This window comes from Lepidochelys kempii, chromosome 5, assembly GCF_965140265.1.
Source record: "Lepidochelys kempii isolate rLepKem1 chromosome 5, rLepKem1.hap2, whole genome shotgun sequence".
Classification (NCBI taxonomy): domain Eukaryota; kingdom Metazoa; phylum Chordata; order Testudines; family Cheloniidae; genus Lepidochelys; species Lepidochelys kempii.
In genome coordinates this window covers 40,371,060-40,398,431 of record NC_133260.1, presented here as the reverse complement: position 1 = coordinate 40,398,431, position 27,372 = coordinate 40,371,060, and the positions used below count along the sequence as shown (strand labels likewise).

General features: G+C 42.7%; 1 protein-coding gene across 2 annotated transcripts in view; it reads right to left on the bottom strand.

Moving 5' to 3' along the window:
- Positions 1-10,337: 10,337 nt before the first annotated feature.
- The window catches only part of IPO11 (importin 11), a 297,819-nt gene continuing 280,784 nt past the window's right edge, over positions 10,338-27,372 (bottom strand). For both annotated transcript variants that reach the window (XM_073344033.1, XM_073344034.1), the window contains one exon: positions 10,338-11,927. In XM_073344033.1, coding sequence (XP_073200134.1) covers positions 11,763-11,927 — 165 coding nt within the window. In that variant the 3' untranslated portion in view covers positions 10,338-11,762. The remainder of the gene's footprint in view (positions 11,928-27,372) is intronic.

Below are 27,372 nucleotides of genomic sequence, written 5' to 3'. Positions count from 1 at the left end.
GAATTGCGGGGCTTAAGCAATTCGGTGCTGGTGCTCAAGCAATATTTTTACATTCAAAACTGATGCAGCAAGCCCAGAGGTTACAGGGAAATGAACTGCCAAGCCTCAAGGTGCTGGGGTTCAGCCCTGGCACAAATTAAGCACTGCCACAGCCGCACACTGGGTCTGGCAGGTCCAGGAGGAGCTTAAATCGCATCTTGGGAATGCAAAGGACTACAAGTGACATGCTGACTGCATCAGGAAGGCTCAGTGTTTGCTGTGGGACAGAAGGTGTGGCTTTCAGCACAACACCCCCATGGGGACCATCCCTATTACAAACTGGATCACCAGTACCTTGGCCCATACTTGATTAGCCAGGTGATCAACTCTGTGACTGTCTGTCTCTGACTACACAGATCTTTCATGGGTCACTCAATGTTTCATGTATCTTTAATGAAGCCATACACCAACAACCTCTTTGCACATTGAATACAACCACCTCCCCTGCCAAGTTCAGGTCCAGGATCATGACAAATATGTGGTCAACAAAATACAGGCTCCCTCTGGTATCTCACTGTGGGAGCCAGCATCCCAGGTCCATGCACCCGACCTAGTGGTAGCCTTCCATACAGTCCATCCAGACAAACCTTGTTGCCCCGACTATGCACCTCCAGGCATGGGGTGGGGGTGGGGTGATGTAGGGATCAGTGGGACTTGAACATGGGCCTGAAGGGCTACCTGGCAACCAACATCCCCAGCTGTATCCCAGACACTGCCTGTGACCCACAATCCACAGAGGTAGCACACCACAGAAAGTCCCATCTTGAGTGATCCGACAGATATTTGTCTTACCAATCTCTGATTGGATCCTTGATTTGCTACAAACCCCTGGGGCATACCAGGAAGTGTCCAGACAACAAAGCAGATCCCTAACTAGCTGCCACGACCACCCAGCTTCCGAACTCCTGTCTCTGACTTGGATTCTGGTTCCTGGAACCCGAACACCAATCCCAATACCTGGTATTGATCCTGAGCCTTATTCCTGACTCCATCTCTGGCTCTGACCCTTGGCTTGTGTGATGGGGTGTCTACCCCACATTGAATTGAGCAGGGTAAAGGTGGCCAGGTATTTACTCCACAGGCTACAGCTAGCGGGCTACAGACTGGGCTGCTGTGGGAAAGGGAAGTCACTCCCTGGGAAGAGGGAGAATGGTTTGGGCTATAGAGGTGTGCAGGCTGCAGTCACTCCCTGGGAAAAGGGTTTGGAGCTGTACTCCCAGACAGAGGAGAACCAGAGTGGTAGGAAGGAGTTCAGGGAAGTAGCAGTGAGGATTGAGAGAGGAAAGCCCAGAACTGCTGGGTTGAGGGTTCTTGGACTGGAACCTGGAGTAGAGGATGGGCCTGGGTTCCCCTACCAGCCACTAAGTGCATGTCACAGACCCGAGGCAATGAATGGGAAGACTGCCTGGGACTGGTGATGGATTGTACACTGAAAGGGAGAACGCTGAGTGACCTGACTGGAGGACTGAGTCATCAGGAGGATGCTGTGGGTCCTGAAGCGAGAGAAGCTGCAGAGCAGAGAGAGAGAGTCAGAGCAACGGCGTGCAAACCATGGAAGGGGGCGTCGGCCTTGAGAGCTAATCTCCAGAATGACCAGGAGGAGGCACCAGACAAGCAGTGAGTGGAGCACCCTGAGACAGCTTGACTCTGGCACTGACCATGACCCCCGGGCTTTGGTTCCTGGCACTCAAACTCCTGCCACTAGTTCTGCCTACCTTTACCCAGGATCCTGACATGTTGTATTATGAGGCACTGCCACTGAGAAAATAATTAGTACTGTAATTATCCTAAAAAATTAGGGTTTTTTTTTGTTTGTGATCTATGAGCAACATAAGTTATATTCAAATTTAAACATTATTTGAAATTATTTGTCAAATGTGTGTAACTAATTCTTGCCCAGCAGATTATTCACAAGTAGGTCACTGTCAATATTTGATGTTAGGGACATATTCATTAGTTCTGAACTGACACACAGGCTACGTGGTATAATTTCTGTTCTTGACTAAGTAAAACTGTGAGAATCGTTTTTATAGTGCAAACCCTGGAAAACTGATTCTAAGTTTCTGATTTCAATATAAAAATTATATAAAAAGTTGCTTTGGACATATTTGCTTTCCCCCCTGCTTCTTTCCTCCCTTCTTTTGCACTTGGTGTAAGTTTCCCATTTTATAACCAAAAATCCATATTTCATAGTATCAGTTTTAAGGACATTTGAAAGGAAATTCTTGCACTAAATAATTTTTCTTAAACACAAATTATGTGCTAACTGCAGTAAAGCACAGCAGAATCTTAGATAGTGAGTGGGAATTTAGAGGTGATAGGCTGTATCATTGTCCTCTAACTGCCCCAAACAGCTTCAACAATAGATTTTTGAACAAAAGTTAATTGTAGTCAGTTTTCTTCCTTTCATTTTGCATTCCCCAAGAGTCAGCAAAATCCAGTATGTACGTGCAACTACTGTACCTTAGAAAGTTTCTTCTGAAGCAGTTGAAGCTGATTATATGATGATTACTCATCATTATTAATTATAGCTAGGAAGTAAGATGGAAGTTGAGAACTTTGAAGAATTAGCAATTAATCATTTACTTTCTGAAGCAGCAGCATTCAAGCAAGACAAGTAAATGAGTCTGGAAAGCCCTCAAAATGTGCACCTTAATTATAAATATGCTGTATTTGCTAACTCAAGACATAGTAAGTTCAGTTGTTCAAATCTCCTTAAAATCTCTAAATTAAGCATTATAAAGAGTTTGGAAATAAACAATCGAAAATTTTTTTTTATTAAACTATAGCTAATACCATTCAGTAAAGATCTGACAATGGATTTGTGATTATCTTGTGAACTATAAATGGAATTTTATAATTGTTGAGCTGTCAAAGAAAATGAAACATTGGTTATGCATATAGGTGATGAGTCATGTCCATGACTTTAACTTGTCTGTCATTCAGTAGTCTTATCATAAAAGAATCTAAATATCCATGAAAAAACAGATTTTTGATGGACAGCTAAGCTACAGGAATAGACTCCATAAAGTAGACAATTTTCAAACAGTCAGGATGGCCTGGCCATGGTTAGAATCAATAGGATTTGTTTTTTTAACTTAACTGGTGGGCTGTTTACAACTTTTATTCTAGATTTATTTTCTTCACATTATAATTTAAATTCTATCCAGATTAAATGCTCTTTAAAGCAATGCCAATATGAAAATGCTAGTCTGGTTGTGGGTATGTAATAGAATTTAATTATCAATGGAATTGCAGCGTGCTATACATGGCTGTCTATTATTCTATTTACACTCATACAGCAATGATCCCACAATTACTCCTAGACTGCAAGCACTTTGAGGCACAGTGCCTAGCCCAACCGGGTACTGATCAATGAGTAGGGCTGCTAGGTGCTATAGTAATAAATAAATAAATTAATAATAAAATAATGTAACTTGAAGATGGCAATACAGCACAATCATGATGAAATATTTAGCACCTGTACAGATCACACCCTATTAGCAAACCAGTGGATGCCCTGAAATGAGAACTTAGCACACTTCCAACTGTCTCAAGGTAGAATATTCCTGCTGAGCAAATGGTATTGGGTGGAAATCATGCTACCATTGAAAAAGTATGGTTTTTGGTAAACGACTCTTAGTATGCACACTATATCAACGCTTTTGTGAACATGGCAGTTATGAAAAGCAGGTCTCTTGGCACTGGTCATACCATCTCAGGCTGTGAGCCTGACCAATCAGAAGTTAAACAGGATCCAGTCTGATCAATACTTAGGAAGCTTCCAATGAAAAGTCAAGCGCCATAGAAAGAGGTGGTGTCAATTCAATACCTATAACAAAACCTAGGTCAGTACCAAGTCAAAATCAAAAACAGGATTTACTTTTAGGGAACAGTGACATAAGCTGGTGCTTGGGTGATAAGTAGAACCAAGAGTCTGGCCCCGGGCCATTAATGATCCAATAGCATATTTTGTAAGAACAAGGGTACTAGCCTTAGTGTCCTGGCCAAATTCCTTCTGTAGTTTCATTGGACATGCTTGTATCTCCAATTTCAAACAAATAATTGTGTGGAGTGTTGCTATGCACTGTTAAATAGTTTTACCCCAGAGTTGGCTGTACTTTATTGATGGCTAAAATAATTACTGAATAAACAGCATTTGGGGCCTAATCATTCATGAGCAACCCGAGGTGCACATTAGGTTAGAAATGGAGTACTTCCACAGCTTTTCACTGTGTTGATGGTCAATGCAACAGAGATCTGTACAAAACAAAACCAAAACCATTTGTTCCCCCCCACAACAACTATATCTCAAGATTCCAATTTAAAAACCAACAACAAAACTCACATATTTACTTCGCTACATGCTAAACTTATTTAATCACACTGCTTTCACGGCTTCCCATTACCATTCAGATTATAAACTCTTTTGGTCAGAACCTTGTCTTCACATCTGTATGCAGTGTCCAGCACAATGGTCCCCAAACTGTGGGGCATGCCAGCTTAGCAGGGCATGGAGGAACATTTGGGAGGGCGTGGCGGGGCTGGGCTAGCCCCTATGGGGGGTGGGGGTGGAGTGCCACCCAGCCCTGCTCTGTTCTGGCCCCAGGTCTACTCCCGGCCCCACCCCAGCTGTGGTCCCAGCATCAGCCCCTGGCTCCTGGCCGGGCCACAGCTCTGCACCTGGCTGTGGCCTCAGCTGGTGGCCCTGACCTGGCCACAGCTCCACTCCCGGCCGCAGCCTCAGCTCTGCCCCCCCAGCCTCAGCCCCAACTTGGCCGTGGCTTCACTCCTGGCCCAGACACACCCCTAGCCTTGGCCCCTAGATCCCATCTGCTGTGGCCCCATTCCCAGCCCCAGCTCTCGGGGGAGGAGGGGGTATGGGCAGAGGTAAGGGGGAGCGTAATGTAAAAAGTTTGGGGACCATTGGTCTAGCACATTGTTGGTATGTATCAGTTGAATAATTTTGCCCAAAAATTGGGGTTGGGAGGAGACAGATACATTCCTTTGCAGCCCTGCAAGACCAGTCTTCCTCAGTGCCAGAATGAGAAATTTCTAGCTGATTTTTTCCCCTCATTCATAACTAATGTAGAAATTGGAGATGGTCAATATTATTGCTGGAGGGTCTGGACTAAACCCCGTTCTTCCATCAAGACCACCAAACAAGTTTTTCCAAAACTGGAGAAACACTCCAGCCACCAACTGTTAGCATTAAGATAAAAACTTGACATTATATTGACAAACCTTAAGGCAATTATATGTTTAAGTTTCCCTTTAAAGAAAAAGTTCTAATTGTTATTGTATTCTGGGTCATTACCAGACTATCAATGGGTTGAAGGAGGAAAGAAACTGCCAGAAGAAAGTAAATTATCAACAGGTAAGAAATTTCTCATTTTGCTGCATAGCATCTCTCCTGACTCACCACAAATAGGAAGTAGTGAGAAGCGATTCCCCCAAGTAGGGAGGGAGAAGGATAAAGCAAAATTTTAATGATAATAGTAGAATAATATGAGCAAGATGAAATTCCCCCCACATAAAGCAAAAGCTTAGTAATTGAAAAAAGTATTTGCGAAATAATCCAGTAACCTCTAGCACATTTGGTCCCCATCCTGGTCTTCCTCGAGGGCACCCACATAAAGGTTTCAGGCTTCCTAGCTGTCAGCTCACTCAAGTGGAGACCAATGTCTCTCGCTCTCCAGACTAGAGGTTTAGGCTTGCAATTCCTCTGAACTTCACTGTGACTTCCGCAGGAGGTCTGACTAGGGTCTAGTGCCTGTGGTTAAACGTTCTCCAGAGGCCATAAGAATGTATACCAGTTACCAACCAGTCTTCAGAAAGAAAAACACATTTATTCTTAGGGTAAAAGCATTACAGAGAAAACATATAAAAAGAATAAAAATTTCTATGCACATGTTAAAAGCTTACCAGCGGTCTCCCATCGGTTTTATGGGGTCCAGTAAGCCAACATCCTTTCACAAGGGTTGCGGTCCTCCCTTCGGCAGAGGATCCTGTCCATTTGCTGAATGAAAAGGCCTTTGTTAGTCTAAACTCAGCCATTTTATACCAAAAGCCTTTTCTTTATCTGTTGGTCTCTGGAAAACCCAGTTTGAACTAGTACATGCAAACCTCCCCAAGGGGTTGTACATCTAGAGGGGGCGGGGGGGGGGAAGAGGGGTGTTACAACCTGAGTGAATCACTTTAATCATTCCCCATTATTTTTAGTCCTTGGAGGAGCTGTGGTAACCCCCTGCCCCCAGAGTTGCATACAATCCCTGGCTTACAGTGATATATAAACCATTTATAAACTTAATACAATGTGGTCCCCAAAGATACTGTGTACAATTGCATCTTTCTACCAAAGGATGCCGCTGCAGAGGAACAGAAACTTACTTTGCCATTCTTTCTCAGATGAGGCAGAGACGCACACTTCACACAGTATAACTAAGGACTGTGGAGAGGGATCATTGATTCCCATCTTTGAATGGCTTCCCAGATGCATAACATGCCAGCGAGTACAAGACTTTAACATCTACAGAGAGAGAGAGCTAGCATGCAAGCACTGCCAGCAGCAGCTTTGCCCCATGGCAAGTGGGCAGACAACCAGAGGGCACCAATTCGCTAGAGGGCTAGAACTTCTGGCTCCACCCCAGCTAAAATCACATCAGGGATGGGGGGAATTGGAAGAGCTGACAAAGCTCTAGATGCTTACAAGACTTCCCTACTGTTGTTAAAGGAGGAGAGGGAGCTTGTTGGAGTGGTGCTGAACAAAAGGCTGCTCCTGCAGGTGATTCCTCAGTTGAGGACTAGGAGAGAGGGGCTAGGAGCTTAAATGGAGTCGCTAATGCACAAAGATGAATAAAAATGAAAGTCATAAAACTTGTTACACTGCCAGAGGCAGAATTTCTGGTGGACTGAATTGAAGGGCACGGATTAGTCCTGGAGCCTCCAGCAATAATATTAAACCACCTCCAAACTTCCCAAGTGGAGGGGCCGGGGTGTTACGCATTTGTTATGAACCAGAAGTTGTGCAGCAGAAATATGTTCTAACACAAGCTACTTTCTTCCCCTTCAATAAAAACATATAAACAAGCCTCTAGCACTTACTTTGGCCTCTGCCCATCTCTCCTATGATACCTTCCTGGACAGGCTCCCATCCCGCGCTGCAGCAGTCTTCAGACAGCATGCCATATTTCCACCCCCACCAGAATTCCCCCGTAGGTGTCTCTCCATTTGAAAGCTCACTTGGTTCACCTACTTCTCACAAACGCCTCCAATATGTTCTCCCTCTTCCCTCCTCACAAACATCAGTCTCTCCTCTACCAGCCCCTTCCCCACATGCTCTCCCTTTTCCCAAACTTACCTCATTCTTGCCCCAGCATACTTCATTCTGTCCTCTCTCTGAAGTTCCCCCAGTCTGTCGTTAGGACAGTTTCTTTCCCCTCTCCACAATCCCTCCAACCTCTATTCCCATTCCTCAGAATTTCCTTCTTCTTTCCCCAAACCAACCTCACTCTCTTCATTGCTCCTCCACTTGTGATTGTCTCCTCCTCCCTCTCCCCCCAACCCCCCAGCTAATCCCTGTCCTCCATGACTGTCCTTTAAGAGGAAGGAAGGAAGAAACTGCACTTCCTGTAGGACCTGCCTGCTGTACAGGCACTGAACCAGCAGGGCAGGGGCCCAGGCAAGGCACTGAGCCAGGGCAGGCAGAAGCGAAAGCAGCAGTCTCCCGCTTGCCTTGCTGAATGTGGAGCAGGGAAGGGGACAGAAAGAAACAGAGACCCTTTCCTGCCTTTCAGAGTCTGAGCCCCTATTCATGGCACAGCACGGTTTCTGGTGATGCTCAGAGGGCACAATTCCCATTCCGCTGCTGCCTCAAATCTGAACCACTTTCCTGGCAGAGCGAGGGTCCGTGGGCTGAAAGCCAGGCAGCCACAATTCCCATGAGGCTGCAGTCTGAGGCAGGGCTACTACACTGGAGGGACAAAGAAGCTTCTCTGCCTGCCTAGACATGCTGGAGGGTGGGGGAGGAGCGGTAAGCATGCTACAGAGCACAGCAAGACTCTGTGTGCAGGAGAAAAGCCCCAGCAAACACTCCCTCAGCAGGAGGGCGAAAGAGAATGGGCGCCCCCGTGCCCCGACCTGCTCGGTGCTCCTGCCGGGGAGCAGGGTCAGGATGTGGGGGCTTGCCCCGCTCTGCCCACCTGGTGCTCCTGCTGGGCAGTGGAGTTGGGGTGTGGAGGCTTGCCCTGCTCCACTGGCCCGGCGTTCCTGTGGGGAGTGGGAGAAGCCCCCATGCCCGACCTGCTCCCCAGCAGGAGTGCTGGGAGGGGCGGGGGAGGGGCAAAATGCAGGCACAGTGGGGAGGGCCCCCTTCTTGCTCTGGCCCAGGGCCCCACAAAACCGTAATCCGCCTCTGTCCACTAGTAATGAATGAGAATCCGTAACATAAAAGTACCTAGTGAGATTTTCAAAAGCACCCAGGTGCCTACCTGCATCTTCAGTCACCTAAATACTTTTGAAAATCTGGGCCTAAGGGTTAATCTTACTCTCACTGAAGTAAATGGCAAAGCTCCCATTGGATTTAATAGTTCAGGGCTAAAATATGAAATCCCCCAAAATGAAGAACAATCTTTTTTTTAATTATTATTTAGAGTAATTGATTAACAATAACAGTGTTGTGAAAGTCTATTACATTTTTAATTGCAACAGTCATTTAACATTAACAACTAGTCTGTTAATTAGCCAAGGGTGGATCAAGTCTCTAATATGAAAAACAATGACATGCAGAAAACAGAAATGTTCCCTGTCATTCCTGCATTTGTTTAGGTAATTAATAAATAATAATAATAATTAATTAATGTTATTTCAAGCTGTCTTTGTGTCTAAGGCTTACAGATAATTATTTGAATTGTTTTTATCTCAGCTGGGCTTTTCAATGGGAATTATGAGGAAGACAAAGACTAATTACATTTTGAATGAACGGGCAAGATCCTGGTGCTGTCCTCTGATGAATAACCAATGACCTGAGGTACTGGATTACAGCATTTTATGAAATCAGTCATAAGAGACTGTTAATTTAAATTAATTACTCAACATAGAGGGAAAGAGATACCATAGATTTAGCCAAGGGAGAGAAAAACAAAAACTAAACACAAGAACATTTTCCTGATTATAGTAAGAATTTTGCTAATAGGGTTAGAATTTTTGATCTCTAAGAAGTCACTCTCAGCTCTGCAAACATAGTTCAAGAAGTACCAAAATCCTGTAAGAAAGAGTCTGTTCCATTTATTTCCAGACCAGTGGAAATCAAGGTTAGCATAGCTCTCTTAAGAAAATGAAAGTTACTTACCTGTAACTGGAGTTTTTTGAGACGAGTGTCTGCATGGTGGGATCAAGGCACCCATGCCATCGGCTTCCAGAACCTTCTGGAATGCTGTGTCCATTGGGACCCTTTGCCCCTCCCATCATGGAGGGTTGAAAGGATACAAAAGGAGGAATGGCCCCAACCACCCTTGAGTTCCTGTTCCTTTCTAATCCATAGCAACCAAATCTCACAACTTTCTAGGATTTGCCTATCACACATTTCTTTTGAGGGATGATTGGGTATGTTCCATATGCAGAACAAGAGTTAATGGACATACAATTACAAAACTACCAAAAAAGCAGTGTTAAGCATGTATTGCTGGAATCAATTACAGACTAGTACACACTCCCTCAAGACATCTCTGTCATACAGCTCCAGAACTATCCATTTATAACACAGCATTGTATGACATGCAAAAAAACTTTGTTTCGAAGCTCCTTCTCCTGGAAAGTGGGCACATTAGGAATCAGCGAGGTATTGTTTTGACATTAAAGACCACATATTTTTCAAAATAACTTTTTGTTAATTTTGTGATTGCATTTTAACAAAAATACTCTTAGAACTTAGGGTGTTTTTGGCGCTTTGAATTAAAAGCTATATTTTTATCGAGGGATTTAAATAAAGTAATAGTTAACATAGCTATTTTAGTAAATCTGCTGTATCAATACCTAAACTGAAAACCCATCAGGAGGTGGAAAGATGTGCATTCTGTGAGAAATCATGCTAAGTAGCTTTTAGCCTGAATCATCAAGCACAAAAGTTAAATCTTTAGTGAAGAATTCAGAACCATAATATTGCCATTTACAATTCACAGCACTGTTATACCTTATAGGTACAATAAGACTCTTGAAGGATGTATGAATCTCTAAACTATTGAGAGTGTTTTGAATACTTAAGAATAAAAGCATACAGATTAAGACAGTCAGAGGTGAGATATCTTTGGAAAGTTTAATTGAAACTTTACTGTTTTTGTCTTTTTGGAAGAATCAACATTTCCAGCACATTTTCAGTTCTATAAGATTACAAAGGGGCAGTAGGTTCTCCAGTTACATACTGTACCCAGGTTTCTATACAAAATTCATACTGTACATTTTGCTACTATGTTTTCAACAGTTTCCTTTAAAAAAAAAACAACCAAAATACAACAATCCACAACTAAAAAGGGTTTGACAATAGAGGGCAGATGGGAAATGTAAAGCACCCCCAAACCCTCAAAAAACCAAACCACCCAAAAACAAAACAAAAACCACATTTTTTCTCTCCTGGGGATGAGGACAGGAAAGAGGGATGGACAGAAACTTTCCTTTGTGTCACTGACAGAGCTCTGAACATTCCTTCCTCCATCTTTCTTAATTTACCATTCTCATCACCATTCATCGTGTCTGAGCCGAAGTTAAAGCTCACTGAAGTCAAAGGGCTACGTATCAGATCCTTAATCTTCTGAAGAGGGCACTATGCAGCAACACAGAGCATACCTTTCACCCCAACTTCTTGCAAGGCCGGTAGTATATACCCACAATACACTCAGCTCCCACCAGCCTGAGAGAAAGAGACTAGGAACAGAAAATGAACTTGGGTCTCTGATACAGGACAGAAGTGCATTACCCCAACATCTTTGGGTTCTTACACTACATATTTAAGTAGAAAACATGTCTGCAGAAAATAAAATAAGACAATTTCCCTTTTCGAACAAGTTTACCCATACGTGGATCAGTATCATGGAAATAAAACATTTGGCTGATAAATCTGTTTTCTTTTCAAACTGGTGTTTATCTCCCCAAGCATGAAAATCTTACGAATATGTATGTATATGGATGTATGTAATATATAATATTAAAATCCAATTAAAGACAATGTCTTTTAGTCTCCTGCTGCAATAATTTCACTTGTTTAAATGGCTGAGCAGAATTGGGTTTTTTTTATTATGGTGTAATAAACAATTAAAAAAAGGCAGCCAAACTGAGCTGTTGTTACACAAAATATCTCCAACATTAGCCCTCACTTTTCCTCAAAGTGTTAAACACACATGATTATCAGATAATGAAAACATTTCTTTTTCTATTAACAGTAAATTAAGCAGTTGTTTTCATTGTACACATTACCCCATGCTATTCCTCATATATATAAAATTACACTCTTGTGAAACAGGTTTGTAAACTCTAGTTAGGAGCCAATTTACGTTTATTGTGTCAATCCTTCAGAAAGAAAAAAAATCAGTTTCACTGTCTCCGCTTCTTTATTTTTTACACAAGTTATTTTTAGCTTTTAAGCAGGTTTTTGCATGTAAGATGGAAGGCTACGTGTTTTTCCCTATTTTTGAACTGGAGAGTTAGAGATACAAAATCTTGTTTCTGACTCTTTAGAAGCCTTGCAAGAATTCTTGTAGTTGTGTGACTATTTCTGTATCCACTGTTTCCATAAGTGCCTGAAAGGCTTGTTCTCCCAGTAATTCTTGCTGTGCCTTTAGCTTCTCATAGACGAATTGCTGCAGCGACACAGTGTGTACAGGGTCCTTCAGTGCAAGCTGTGGAAAACAGATAAACGCAAAAATATAGTAATGCAGGCAAGAGGCAGTCCCAACACACCAGTGACTCATACATCTATTTTATAATCTGAGCTGGGAGTAATAAAAAGCTTTTGCTTTCCTTTGTACTTGTGCTGAGAAATGGTCTCACTGAGTCAAATTCTTCCAAGGAGAACTCAGTTACCTCCACAATGAAAATTAATCTGTAGTTTCAAACTAGTTAAATGACCATTCTCAACCCATGGACTCAAATTGCTAAAATACTTTGCACTTCTATAACTTCTTCCAACTACTCTTATACTTTCAATCCCAACTTCTTTTCAGTGATCTCTGTATAGCAAATGTTTTCGCACCTGTGTACATTAGTTTCCATATTATGCAAATTGAAACACATTAGTTATTTCTAATGTGTAGTAATTTCACGTGTCTAGCAGTTTTTGTAATGTATATGCTAAGATAACACCATCAAGTCTTATTCATTAATATATATTAATAATGTTTAGATATGTACAGTAGAAACTCAAGAGTTATGAACACCTCCGGAATGGAGGTCGTTCATAACTCTGAACAAAACATTATGGTTGTCCTTTCAAAAGTTTTCAACTGAACATTGACTTAATACAGCTTTTAAACTATACTATGCAGAAGAAAAACGCTGCTTTTAACCATCTTAATTTAAATGAAAAGCACAGAAACAGTTTCCTTGCCTTGTCCATTCTTTTTTTTAAAAAAAACTTTCCCTTTAATTTTTTAGTGATTTACGTTTAACACAGTACTGTACTGTATTTTTTTTTTTGTGTGTGGGGGGGTGTCTCTGCAGCTGACTGATTGCTTACTTCCAGTTCCAAATGAGGTGTGTGGTTGACTTTTCAGGTCATAACTTTGGTGTTCGTAACTCTGAGGTTCTACTGTATGCAAAAAAGCAAATTCTATACTACACCCATTACCGCCAAGGTAACTTTTGTTCTCTGAGGGTATTGCTTTTGAAGATCTATATTGGTAGAGTGCATGCATTGCCACACAGTAACAGAACCCATTTCAAAGCAATTAGCCCTTCTGGATGGGAGTGCATGACCCTATGTTCCAACGCTCTGGAATCAAGAGTATAAAGCCCTTAACCCCAGCTGTCCCTCTGTTCCTCTCTGATATGTCTGCTAGATTGGAGGATGGAGTTTTCTGTGATTGTCAACCATATGGAAAATTTGAGTAGTCTACTATTTTGTTATTTAGATCTTTCAGCCTTAGAAAAGGTGAGATGGCACTGAATTTCTCAAATGTCATGTTTTTAATTAATTTTAATTAATTAATTTTAATTAATTAACAAAGTTGCTTGTAAATACTCATAAAAATCATTCTGAACTCAAATAGCAAGTGCTAAAAGTTTGGGGCAGATACACTGTATTCTTCATACATAACAAGGAGTTCAAATCCCCGCTTTAGGTACAAAGCGCAACTGAACTTTAAACACTGGATGCACATGTATAATAATAAATGCATTCTATGGAGTGACATTAGACGTTTTCAGAATCCACTGAATACTATATCTAATATTATTGATTTATACAATATTTAATGTTACTAAAGTGATTAATCATGAAAAAAAACCAACGTGAGGAATCTCACAAACCTAAAAGTACCAGACAATCCAAAGTGACTCTTAATCTACCCACTCTGCCTAGAAGAGTGGTCCCCAAACTGTGGGGTACCCCGCCCCGGGCGAGGAGGGGCACAGATGAACGTTCGCGGGGGGGAGGGGAGCATGCAGTGGGCCCAGGCCAGCCCCCATGACGGGTGGGGAGGGAGCATCATTCTTTCAGCCCCACTCCGCCCCCAGACCAGCTCTGCCCCCAGCCTCGCTCCTCCCCCACCACCATTCAGGCCCCATTCCTGCTCTGCCTCCAGGCCCGGGCTAGCCCCCATAGGGGGCAGTGAAGGAGCACCATGCTTCCAGTCCCACTTTGCCCCCAGACCAGCTCCACCACAGTCCTGCTCTGCCCCCTGGTCCACTCCACCCCATGCTCCACCCCCAGCTCAGCTCTGCCCTCATTCCCTCTCTGTCCCCAGACCAGCTCTGTCTCTGCCCCCAGATCTGCTTTCAGCCCAAGCTCCGCTGGTGAGGAAGCCTTGGCTGTCCAGTAATGGGCTGGGGGGAGTTGCACACAGATTCTGTTACTGGTAAACGGGGCATGACTGGAACAATTTATGAACCACCGATCTAATATCTCAAGGCCAAAAATGACCTTCAGTACTCCAATGAATGCTTCTTATGTTTGAGCTACAGTCTTTTGCTTTTAAAGATTTACAGCTTGGAGTACTACATTTGATTTCATTAAAACATACATGCTCCAAATAGGTATGTTTGTTTTTTGTAAATTTAAAAAACCTCCACAGTGGGAGTTGATGTGCTTTAAGCATGTTACAGTATTGTCCAATATACATTAGGATTTTTTGTACCTGATATCCAGAATCAATCTGAAAATTGAATTTTTAAAGCTCTTTTCAAGGATTTCTAGACAAAGCCCATCAGAAATCATAACTAATATATGATTATAATGATTGCCAAAACAAATCACATGGGCACCAATGCAGATCTCCAGTGTAATCAATGAGATTCCACAAATTGGAACACACTAGCTATTTCTAATGTGTACTAGAGGCACAGTGGTACTTCTTTGTGGATCCTTTTTCAGGGTCATAGAATCATAGAATATCAGGGATGGAAGGGACCTCAGGAGGTCATCTAGTCCAACCCCCTGCTCAAAGCAGGACCAATCCCCTTGACACTAGTAATGGGGGAGGGAGGTTAATAACTACTTCTCAGGTATTATCTTTATAAACCAGATTAGTACCTGGCTTGAGGGAGAAATCCGAAATCTACTTTACACCATTCTCTTATATCTGAAGAAAATGTCCTTCCTTATGGAACTAAAGTTTTGATCCCACTAGGTTCTGAGCATTTTGGCTTTGAACCAGCAAAGCATTTAAGCATGAGTAGTCTCACTGGCTACTTAGGTTGTAAGGGGCAGGGTGCAACTTTTCCTTGTGTGTGTGGTTATAGTACCTAATACAATGGGGCTCTGATCCCAGATACAGGTGTTCCTGAATGTGAGCAGAGTGGAAAACATGTACTTTCCAATTTTTTTTTTTAAAAGCACTACCTTTTTTCAACATCTTTATTACCGAAATAGGTGAGTGATAGGATTGACAAGTGCTGGCTTCTTTCTTGTCAGTCCTACAAACCCACTGCTATCCTTTGAGTCCCTGATGAAAGTTTCTTTGTTCCCTTGTCACTCCATGGGTGACAAATTCCACCATTCAGAGCCACTGTTTACTTCTTCAGGGAGATTTAACATGTCACGAATGTAGACTTACCTATAGGGTGACCATATTTCCCTATGCTGAATATGGAACACCTGGTAAAAGTACTCGTATTCAAGCGAGTTCAACGGCAATCAGTCAGAACTATGCAGTACAAACATTCAAATTAACATCAAGTTGACTGAGCCCCTGTTAAAAAGAAATTCTGCATAGTTGGATTCTTTTTATTTATCTTCTTATCTTTAAGGCTTTAGGGTTCACACGGGCAGGGGTGACACCCCCCTACCCCACCACACATGGGGAGAGATGACACACACACACTCCAGTACACCTCTTTCACACGGGGTGGCTGGTGGTGTGACCAATCCACCCGACCCTCCCTGCCCGGTGCTCTCCGCACTCTATGCCTAGCTGGGCCTCTGGGACAGACCTGCCTCTCCTGGTACCTAGCATCGCGGCTTCCCAAAGCAACAAGTGGGGGGCACACAGGGTCACATGCCCCCTCCCCCCAGATTTCTGCCAGGGTTCACACCAGAATGTGGCCAGCAGCAGCCTTGCGGGAGGGAAGAGATGGGAGTTACTTCCAGGTGCAGGGAAGGAAGAGCGGGGGAAGGGATGACCTGGCCCCTGTCTTTGTAGAGCTCATCTCTTCTCCCCTCCCCACCCCTACCCCATGTGGCCGGAAGCAGCTCGTCCCTTCCTGCCCACACAGTGTCAAAAGGCAGCTAACACCTGCAGGCTGCTGCTGGCCACCGACATAACCCAGCTGCTTCCAGCTTCAGTGCGGGCAGGAAGGAGTTAAACCCTAAAGATGCATTGTGCACCACGGCCCATGGAACCAGACTGCAGGGGCTTCAACAAACCTGTCCAGAGATACAAACTTAGATACAAACTAAAGGCTGCAAATCAGCAAAGCACTTATGTGCATGCTTTAATTTTAACAGTGAGGTGGCTCAGCTGGGGAGGGTGCCTAGGGGACGAAGCATCCCCGCACTCCCTTTGGGCAGGAGCAGGAACAGGCTGGAAATTGCTTCCCACCCCACTCCAGAGCTTAGCTGAGGGGTGGAGAGGCTTCCCCATGCCAGCGCTGTGCAGGGCTCTGGCACATGCAGGGCTCAGCTCCTCCTGGCCAGTGCCCCAGGCTGGAGGGTGGTGGGCTTGGACTTTCCAGAGGCAGTGGAGGAAGGAAGGAGCCTGCTGGCCAGGCTGGTGGTGAGCTGAGCGCTCTGTCCAGGGGCTGGTTCTCCACACAGCACTGGGAATGTGACGTACCCCACCTGGGGGGATATGGAAGGGTAGTGGGACTGGGGAGGGTGAAGAGGTAAAGCAGGGAGAAACTAGCGAGAACAGGAGCACACAAAGGGCCAATGGGTGCGCAGCAGACTCAAAACACCTTCTGAGTCATCCAACATTTCCCTGACAAATGCTGGAACTACATGAGCACCTCCTCCCTGCTCACACCATTTAACAAATGAAAAAAGTTTTAGCACACTCAGGGCCTCAAACACTAGATTCAAGCTGTGTAGAGCAAGGCGAATCACTTACTAGCAAGCATTTGATCTCCAGTACAAGCTGCATACACCTCAGAATCAATAAGAAGGACTTGCAATGTGATTTGTCTAGGTGAAAAGCACCCTGACAAATCAAACTGGTACCAAGTTCATTTGGGGGAGTCCATGTCTCTTGCTGAGCAACAGCACAGAGCTGCTGATCTATGGTCTGAATGGCATGTAGCTGTCCAACAGCTGCTGACATTTCCTTACGTTTCAGCATTCTGGCATAGACTGTGGCCATGACAGCTGATTGGACATCCACAATAAGTGCATATGCAACTGCTGTGTAGGTGCTATTCTTTGTTGCAAGCTTGTGGTTTAAATCAACCCAAAATAGAATCACCTGAGTGTTAACAATATCACCATCATTTTGCTATTGGTCGGAGGTAGTACTGTTAAAAGTCACCAAAAGCGAGCTCAAATGGTGTTTATTTGTAGGTGACAAGAGTTTATTTTCTCAAGTACTTTTTCAACTTTTCCTTGGTTCTGGACGTGTTCTAGGTTCTCAAATGCTGCACACTGTATAAAAGACTTGGGTTGCCCAGTAAGAGTACGTGACTCCCTTCCCACCTTCCATGATATTTCTTGTGACGCTGGACTATCTGCAGACTGTTCTTGAATTACTATTCTAGACGATGAATGGAAGGTGCTTGTTCCATTACTGGCCTCTGTAGTGATGTCTATACTATCACCTTCTTTATGGATGAGATTACAACCAACACAAAGTGGTATAATTCAATTTGGAATTAACAAATCTACCTGGAGTCTTTCTATTTCAGTTTTTACAGGATTAGTGATTAACCGACTCACCTCATCATCACTGATAAAAAAAAAATCCATGGAAGTGTAGTATCTCTATTAAATTCATGGTGTAGCTGTGCAGCAAGGCTTATGTGCAGTGGTGTCATAATTTTGGACCAGTTAAATACTATGTACTCTACAATTTGAATGTCTTCTGAATGAGGATACTCATTGCTAGCTGAATTATATGGCTCTTTATCTATCAACCAAAGGACAAACTTTTGCTCCAAGTGGGGCATAAAAGTAGCTGACCTCTATTAACTACAATCACCTGGCTTTAGATAATACGGAGTCTTTCCTTCTGCCTATTTCAGAGTGAAGGATTGAAGCAGAATTATATAAAACCACTTGTTCATTTGAAAGCTTCTCATCAGGCTCACTCGCCAGAAGAACATTCACAAAATGTGAATTTAAATTCCTGTTTCAGATTACTAGCAGTTTGGATAGCATCAGTTAATGTTATTGAACTGCATAGAACAAGGGTAGACTTGCTTTGTCCATGCTGTGCATGGAATGAAATTGCAGAACATAGTGTCTTCCTAATTTTGCCTGTAATTTGCTACTGGAATAGCTTGCACTTTCTACATCTGAGGGAAGTAGGGCTTTATATCTTTGTAGCAGCTTGGAGAGAGACGAGCCTTGTTGTACATGAGACCATTGTCTAGCTCTTCCATCACCTGATAAAATGCAATGTCATCAGGTGAATATATTGTTGCAGTGTAACTGGATGGTTTTGCTTTATGATTTGTTTTACAGACCTAGGAAGAAAGGTACGTTGAGTGATAAGCTGCATTCTTAGCAATCAAGTCTTCCTCAGATATTCTGCACTTATGTCATCATATTTTCTTTGAAGTGCTCCCTCCCTTTGATTGGTTATTCTGAACTGAATATCCTTACAAAATCTGGACCCTCTTTTCAAGCTGAATTAAATTGTTAGCAACCGTGGTACTAGGTTTGCTTACCTCCATGTCAGCTTCATGCACATGAATTGTGCTCACCTGGAAGTCTAATATACTAGTGAAGCTTAATTTTAAGGTTCAACTTTCCCTGGGATGTAAGGCAGCTAGGTAGGCCAATCTGTAGGAGATCCACCAATAACTCAGTTACTAGGAATCTTTGGATGAGAAATTTAAAATGACAAGAATGCTAAGATTGGTTAAACTAATCTCTCTGACAGAATAACTGATAATTTCTCATTATTGCCTAGAGAGCTGAGATACTATTAATAAGTTACCAGTTACCGTACATGGTAAAGTGTGAATGAGTTGTTCCTTACAGGTCTCTGTTCAGATGACAGTTATATGAAAGGCACTTAATATTATTTTTGTAAAGCATTTTAATATTTTGTATAGCAAACTGACAGATTTGAACAATTTGCATATATTTAAACTACACCGTCTTCTAAAATATTGTGATTTTGTATCAAGAATTTTTTTTTCTTAAAGTTTGTATTGAAATTGAAGTTTAGTTAGGGATCTTTGTTTAAATTTTTTGTTGTGATTTTATTGAAATTATTGCATTATATGAATGGAAACTTTTCTACATGATCACAAAATAACAAGCTTGGTAATGTATATACACCTGACAAGACTCTTTGTCTTCCTCTGCACATGAATCAGGAAAACTCCCCATGGGAAAAATAAATTTGACATGTAATTCAGATCGAGTATCTGGTTTCTATTTCTAGTTCTTCCACAGACCTCCTGTGTAATCCTGGGCACTTAATTTCTGTGCCTCATTTCCCACACGGGGATAAACGTGGGGAATAATACTATTTAATTCTAACTAACATGTGTTGTGTTTGGAGATCTTCATAAGGTAGGCCCTACAGAAATACATATTATTATTGTTATAATTGGTCTACTAAATTGAATTAGGATATTCTTAATAAGGACAGCAACTTAAGTGAGACATTTTCCTGAAAATTGAACTAGCCTAATTATAATGTACGGCATTGATTGTTACTTAATTGGGACAGCATTAGCAAAAATTCTGCTCAGTGAGGATTCAGTCAGTGTCAAGGGGTTAAGTAATATTTACATTTGAAATGCTTAGCCTTCGAATTCAGAAATGGCCAAGGAAGGATTAAAAGAAGAAATGTACTGAATATCAGCTCAGTATCAGCCTTTTTATTCAGTTCAGTGTTAACTCTCATTATAAAGCTTTTCAGACTGTTTATGAAAAAAAGATTATCAGAACAACTGCTTAATCACGATGACAGACACTCAGTAAAGGTTTCCCAATAAAGCAGATACCATTGTAGTTGGCATATGAAACACTGCTGCATAGCTTTCTAACAGGCTGATAAATAGTACTTTTAATGTTGAAACAAGTAATCTTTGTCTAGGTATTTATCGGGCTACCATCAATGTAGTATCTAAGTACCTCAAAGCAGTTACTAATTTATGATGATGCCACTACTCTGAGGTCAGAACTGACTCAGAAGTGTGCACTGGAATCAAGTCACTGAATCTGCTATAGCTCTCATTTCCCAGTTATTTATATTATGAAAGCATCCAGAGGTCATGATCAGGATTGGGTGCTGTACAAATATAGAAGTATAGAATATAGAAGTCCCTTTCCCAATGAGCAGAGACAGAGGGTGAGGTTCTGAACTGAGCCTCTTAGAGACCTAGCACAGAACTTGCAGCACACAGGGAGAAAGGTTAATGTGGCTTTAAGCTTGAAAAGAGATAAAATTCATGGGGTTTTTTTAAGCTTAAGCAATGAGGGTTCAACGCCAGTAGAACTTTGAAGATGTTAAAGAGAAATAATCCACAGTTTCGTTGATTACCACCAAATTGTTCTCATGCTATCAACAATACTGTTGCACTGTATGGGAAACAATATTTTACTGTGTGCATTGTACTGCAAACAAGCTAATAAAAAAACAAATAAACCTATTTATAATTAGTACTGTACCAATATTTTTCTTATTGATTTCTGTATACTTTTTATAAATCTATATTTGTGTGTGATGCACTATATTATGTACAAAAAATCCCAATAAAAATCATTTTCCAGCAAGATGGCTGCAACAAGGAAGGTCTCTCATGGGTTCCTTATTGTGAGAATGGCTCTTTATTTTACAAACTTTCAGCCAACATGCCTATGCAAACTGGATTCTGTTTTCCTTTAAGTATCTTGAGCTATCTACAGTCTCATCAGAAAAATGGCATTGCATGACTTCCCCAGGGATGAACTTATCTCACAGGAAGGATCAGACAAATACTTTAATTCAAGATCAGGCAGGGATGAGTCAAATGCAGCCTAATCCTCAGAGTTAGATTTACAATATAATAAGAGAGACAAATCAATAGTCTCTTTATAATCACAGTGGTTAACTTTTTTTTTTTTATTATAAGCAGTGAACAAGTACAATTTCTCACAGTTTATTTTATATATATATATATATATATATATATATATATATATATATATATATATATATATGTTATTTTCTCAGCAAATTATAAGAAATACTAGGCAAGAGAATTAAAAAAAAGTTCCAAATACATACCCATATGAAAGTAATCTAACTTCAACCAAAAAATCATTTACTTCAATATAAAGTTAAGTATTCTCAGACCTCTAGTATGCAGGTTGCAGAGTAGCAGCCGTGTTAGTCTGTATCCGCAAAAAGAAAAAGAGGACTTGTGGCACCTTAGAGACTAAGAAATTTATTTGAGCATAAGCTTTCGAGAGCTACAGCTCACTTCATCGGATGCATGTATTGGAAAATACAGTGGAGAGATTTTATATACAAAGAGAACATGAAAAATGGGTGTTACCATACACACTGTAACAAGAGTGATCAAGTAAGGTGAGCTATTACCAGCAGGAGAGTGAGGGTGGCCGGTGAGGTGCTAACCTTTTGTAGTGATAATCAAGGTGGGCCATTTCCAGCAGTTATCAAGAATGTCTGAGGAACAGTAAGGGGGGGAAATAAACATGGGGAAATAGTTTTACTTTGTGTAATGACCCATCCACTCCCAGTCTTTATTCAAGCCTAAGTTAATTGTATCCAGTTTGCAAATTAATTCCAATTCAGCAGTCTCTCGTTGGAGTCTGTTTCTGAAGTTTTTTTGTTGAAGAATTGCCACTTTTAGGTCTGTAATTGAGTGACCAGAAAGATTGAAGTGTTCTCCGACTGGTTTTTGAATGTTATAATTCTTGATGTCTGATTTGTGTCCATTGATTCTTTTACGTAGAGACTGTCCAGTTTGGCCAATGTACATGGCAGAGGGGCATTGCTGGCAAATGATGGCATATATCATATTGGTAGATGTGCAGGTGAATGAGCCTCTGATAGTGTGGCTGATGTGATTAGGCCCTATGATGGTGTCCCCTGAATAGATATGTGGACACAGCTGGCAACAGGCTTTGTTGCAAGGATAGATTCCTGGGTTAGTGTTTTTGTTGTGTGGTGTGCAATTGCTTGTGAGCATTTGCTTCAGGTTGGGGGGCTGTTTGTAAGCAAGGACTGACCTGTCTCCCAAGATCTGTGAGAGTGATGGGTCGTCCTTCAGGATAGGTTGTAGATCCTTGATGATTACCTGGAGAGGTTTTAGTTGGGGGCTGAAGGTGATGGCTAGTGGCTTTCTGTTATTTTCTTTGTCGGTCCTGTCCTGTAGTAGGTGACTTCTGGGTACTCTTCTGGCTCTGTCAATCTGTTTCTTCACTTCAACAGGTGGGTATTGTAGTTGTAAGAACGCTAGATAGAGATCTTGTATGTGTTTGTCTCTGTCTGAGGGGTTGAAGCAAATGCGGTTGTACCGTAGAGCTTGGCTGTAGACAACGGATCGTGTGGTATCTGGGAGTGGATGTGTCATTACACAAAGTAAAACTATTTCCCCATGTTTATCTCCCCCCCTATTGTTCCTCACGTGTTCTTGTCAACTGCTGGAAATGGCCCACCTTGATTATCACTACAAAAGGTTCCCCCCTACCGCTCTCCTGCTGGTAATAGCTCACCTTACCTGATCATTCTTGTGTATGGTAACACCCATTGTTTCATGTTCTTTGTGTATATAAAATCTCCCCACTGTATTTTCCACTACATGGATCCGATGAAGTGAGCTGTAGCTCACAAAAGCTTATGCTCAAATAAATTTCTTAGTCTCTAAGGTGCCACAAGTCCTCCTTTTCTTTTTCCCTAGTATGCAGTGCACACTGTTATTTCACTTTAAAAATGTTTCAGTTATGTTGTGATACTCATTATCAGAAGAAATCTGTCTCTAAAACTATAAAGCAATGAATTAACATTCTATTCCAAGATAAACCCCAGTGGTGTTTAAATTAAATAATCCTTAACTGACCAGAAAGTATTATTTAAACCTCACTTTACAGAGACTTTTTCCATTGTGTTCCCAATATCTCATGGGTCATGGGACTACTGTTTGAATTCAGACCATTTACTGCAAAATGGATTAAGTGCAGCTGAGAGTCTGGCCCTAGATTTATAGTTAATGGAGCATGATGTACTTTAGAAAAACTTTTAACTGCTGTACTGAAACACTCTTAAATATAGAGAGAACAACACTCTAGTAACTAACTTGCTATACTCTTATAAAACTACATTTACAAATAAAGTATCTCTCCATAATGCATGAAAAAATAATATAGTAGATTTCTGACAGGTTGCACTGTCAATCATTCAAAAGTAAAAAACAGTTACCTACCTTTCATAACTGTTGTTCTTCAAGATGTGTTGCTCATGTCCATTCCATTCTAGATGTGCACGCACCCACGTGCGTGGTCATTGGAGATTTTTGCCTTAGCGGTATCCATAGGGGCAGCTCTGGCACCCCTTTGAGTGCTGCGTTTATGTGTCGGTATATCAAGCGCCACCAGCCCTACGCCCTCTCAGTTCCTTCTTGCCGACAACCCCGACAAAGGGGTCGGAGGGCGGGTAATGGAATGGACATGAGCAACACATCTCGAAGAACAACAGGTACGAAAAGATAGGTAACCGTTTTTTCTTCTTTGCATGCTTGCTCATGTCGATTCCATTCTAGGAGACTCACAAGCTCGTGTCCTTCTCCCTTCTCCTTGCATACCCTTGACGAGGCTGCCAAGGTCTTGGTGGCAGGGGTGGCCATAACTTCTTCCATGCAGACTGGGGCATATGCATGCCCAGCGAGCGAAGGGTGGCCCGAGTGTCCTTTTACCAATGCAGTGTCGCATCAGTTTGCTCTGAAAAGAGACCATTCCCATCGAATGGGAGGTCCTGGATAGAGGTCTGCATCTCTTGGGACAGGCTGGGAGTCTGAAGCCAGGAGCTGCACCTCATGACCACCCCGATGCGACCACCCTAGCTGCCGAGTCTGCCACATCCCTCGCCATCTGGCTGTCGTGGTGTCCTCCTCCACCAGGGTACCAAATTCCTGGGCTAGATCCTGAGGGAGGGTCGCCTTGAACTTATGGAGGGAGTCCCATGAGTTAAAACTGTACCTGCCCAAGAGGGCCTGATGGTTCACCATCTGGAATTGCAGGCTGGCTGTTGAATACATTTTTCTCTCCAAAATGTCCAGTCTTTTGGCCTCTTTATTTTTGGCAGTTGAACTAGATTGCCCATGCTTGTCCTTTTCATTGGCCACAGAGACAACCAGCAAGTCTGGATGTGGGCAGGTATAAAGGTACTCAAACCCTTTGGCCGGGATGAAGTACTTCTTTTCGGCCCTTTTGGAGGTGGGAGGGATGGGTGACGGGGTTTACCAGAGGGCCATGGCAATTTTCAGGACCCCATCATGCACCAGTACTGCAACACATGCCGGAGTAGAGGCTGAGATGACACTGAACAAGATGTCCACCTGCTCAGCCATCTCCTCCACTGGCAGTGCATTACCAGCATGACCCATGCACTCTTTTAAGGCCACTGCGCTGGCCACTGGCTGTGCTACCAAGGCGGCCGTAGATGTCGACGCGGCCTTAGGTGACCATTTGCGCTGGTGGGGTCTTGGCCAGGGGCTGAACTGCCCTTCCGTGCCAGAGGAATCCCCTTCTGGTGACCACGGCAGGGCCACTGACCCCTGTGTCTGCCTGCTGACCGTCGCTGCCGGAGACCGGTGTTTGGAGTGGGAGGACCTGTGCTGGTATCAAGGGGGCCAGGGGGACTGGAATTACGACAGGGCAGGCAACCGAGAGCTGGGCTGAGGATGACCGGTGGAGGATGAACGGTGCACCAGTGCAACGGAGACTGGCGCCTTCCCTGAGGCGATCTGCATTGAGATGGTGGAGATCATGATTGTGGTGCCAGTGACCGACGGTGAGCCCCAGAAGATCTGGGCTGTGCTGCCGGAGATCTGTGGCATGGAAATAGAGAATGCTGCCTGTCTTGGGCTTCTTCATTTTCTTTCTGGGTGATGGGGAGAGGTGCTGGGCGGAGCCTGGTGCCAGGGGTGTGCTGTGCACTGAGGCCGAGGTACTAGGCGAGTCTTGGCAGGAAGGCTCGGAAGTCAGACAAAGGGCCACCTCCATGACGAAAGCCCGCAAACCAATATCCCGCTCTTTCTGAATCCGGGGTCGAAAATTTTTACAAATATGGCACATGTCTTTCACATGTGACTCCCCCAAAGTACTTGAGGCGGCAGTTGTGGGGGTCACTTAGTTTGTGACAGTCCGCACAGGGCTTAAACCCTGGAGACTGGGGCATGCTTCACCTGGGGCAAAGTCCCCGCTGGGACTCTAACTTCTAACTCCTAACTACATTTAACTAACTACTACTAACAACTATTTACAAGGCCCTAAGGCTCGAAGTCAGAAGAGATGAAACCACTAGCCCTTGCTATGCAAAGACAGGTGCTCCGACTAACCACCACAGGCAGTAAGAGGGAACTGAGAGAGCATAGAGCAAGTGGCACCTGACATACCGACGCATGAGTGCAGCACTGGAAATGGCGCCACAGCTGGCTCTACGAATACCACTAACTTCACGAACCTCAGTGGTGTTTAAATTAAATAATCCAGGCAAAAATCTCTGACGACCGCACACGTGGGCGCGCGCATACCTAGAATGGAATCGACATGAGAAAACACTTGAAGAAGAACCATTCATTCTTAGAAGTCAGCTGATGAAACAATGCAGACAAAAGAAGAAATGCACATGCTTAATATGATGATGTCATTTTCAAAAACTGATTTTTGGCGTACCAGATGCAGCCCTTTTATCTAAATGTTCTGTTACTCAAAGAAATATTTTGTTTAATGAAATAACAAAATTACACTAGGGAGATTTTACATTCCCTCTCACTGACAAATTTGCTTTCGGTGGCTCAGTTGCAGAAGTGCAGATCCTGGATTTCTCCTTGTCACTTACTGTGACTACTAGGATGACGACCAGTTACCACTGAAGAAGATTTCCCTGTTATCTAGGATTCCCTCCTCTGTTTCTCCACATTACTTCCTTCTGACCTGAAAGAAATATGTTAAGCTACTCTACCTCCCGATATAAGATGGTGGATTTCTTGTAAACACCAGTGCTTGGAAAGCCTGGTTGGTAGTGAGTCTGCATTGTCTCAAATGAGACACACAAAGTAAATTAAAAGGTGAATGCCATACAATGTCATTCTGTGGCTTGGTCTATGACAGTTCAGATGACGGGTTCTGTATATCAGTACCCTATCAGGAAAAAAAAAAACCTAGGGAGGAAGAACAAAAATTCAAGCTTGGACTAAAAGACAACGACTAAGGTGAAGGGAAGAAGTGGATTGTTTTATGCAACAGCAAATATATCCTGAATTAGCATTGTTGGGTCTGGGTACCTGCTGCCAAAAAGGGAGCACTTAGCATAGAATTTTATTGCAAACAGGTCTTCAAAACAATTTACAAGCATTGCATTCTTACTGAACTTGGCTCTATTAAAGCAACCAAACCACTATCATTATAAAAGGATACAATAAACCTGCTATGTATCAGTAGGATAATATTTTTGTGGATTGTGAAACTGTTTTATTATTTCTTTTAATGAATATGTTCTAATTAACTTAAACTATGGAAGTTTAGAATTAAAAATACAAAATTAAAAACAGCTGAATGGGATTATTGTAATTAGGGATACTGCAATCTTAATGAAAAGTGGATTTAGCTAGATTAATATGCAGAGTTGACCTAAAACATTAATCGGCTCTACTTAAAATTAGCCTGAAATTTAAAAAAGGAGGACTTGTGGCACCTTAGAGACGTCTTGATGTCTGATTTGTCTGATCTGGTGAAGTGAAGAAACAGATTGACAGAGCCAGAAGAGTACCCATAAGTTACCTATTACAGGACAGGACCAACAAAGAAAATAACAGAACGCCACTAGCCATCACCTTCAGCCCCCAACTAAAACCTCTCCAGGGCATCAACAAGGATATACAACCTATCCTGAAGGAGACCCATCACTCTCATAGATCTTGGAAGACAGGCTAGTCCTTGCTTACAGTAAGACAGCCCCCCAACCTGAAGCAAATACTCACCAGCAACCGCACACCACACAACAAAAACACTAACCCAGGAACCTATCCTTGCAACAAAGCCTGTTGCCAACTGTGTCCACATATTTATTCAGGGGACACCATCATAGGGCCTAATCACATCAGCCACACTATCAGAGGCTCGTTCACCTGCACATCTACCAATGTGATATATGCCATCATGTGCCAGCAATGCCCCTCTGCCATGTACATTGGCCACACTGGACAGTCTCTACGTAAAAGAATCAATGGACACAAATCAGATGTCAAGAATTATAACATTCAAAAACCAGTTGGAGAACACTTCAATCTCTCTGG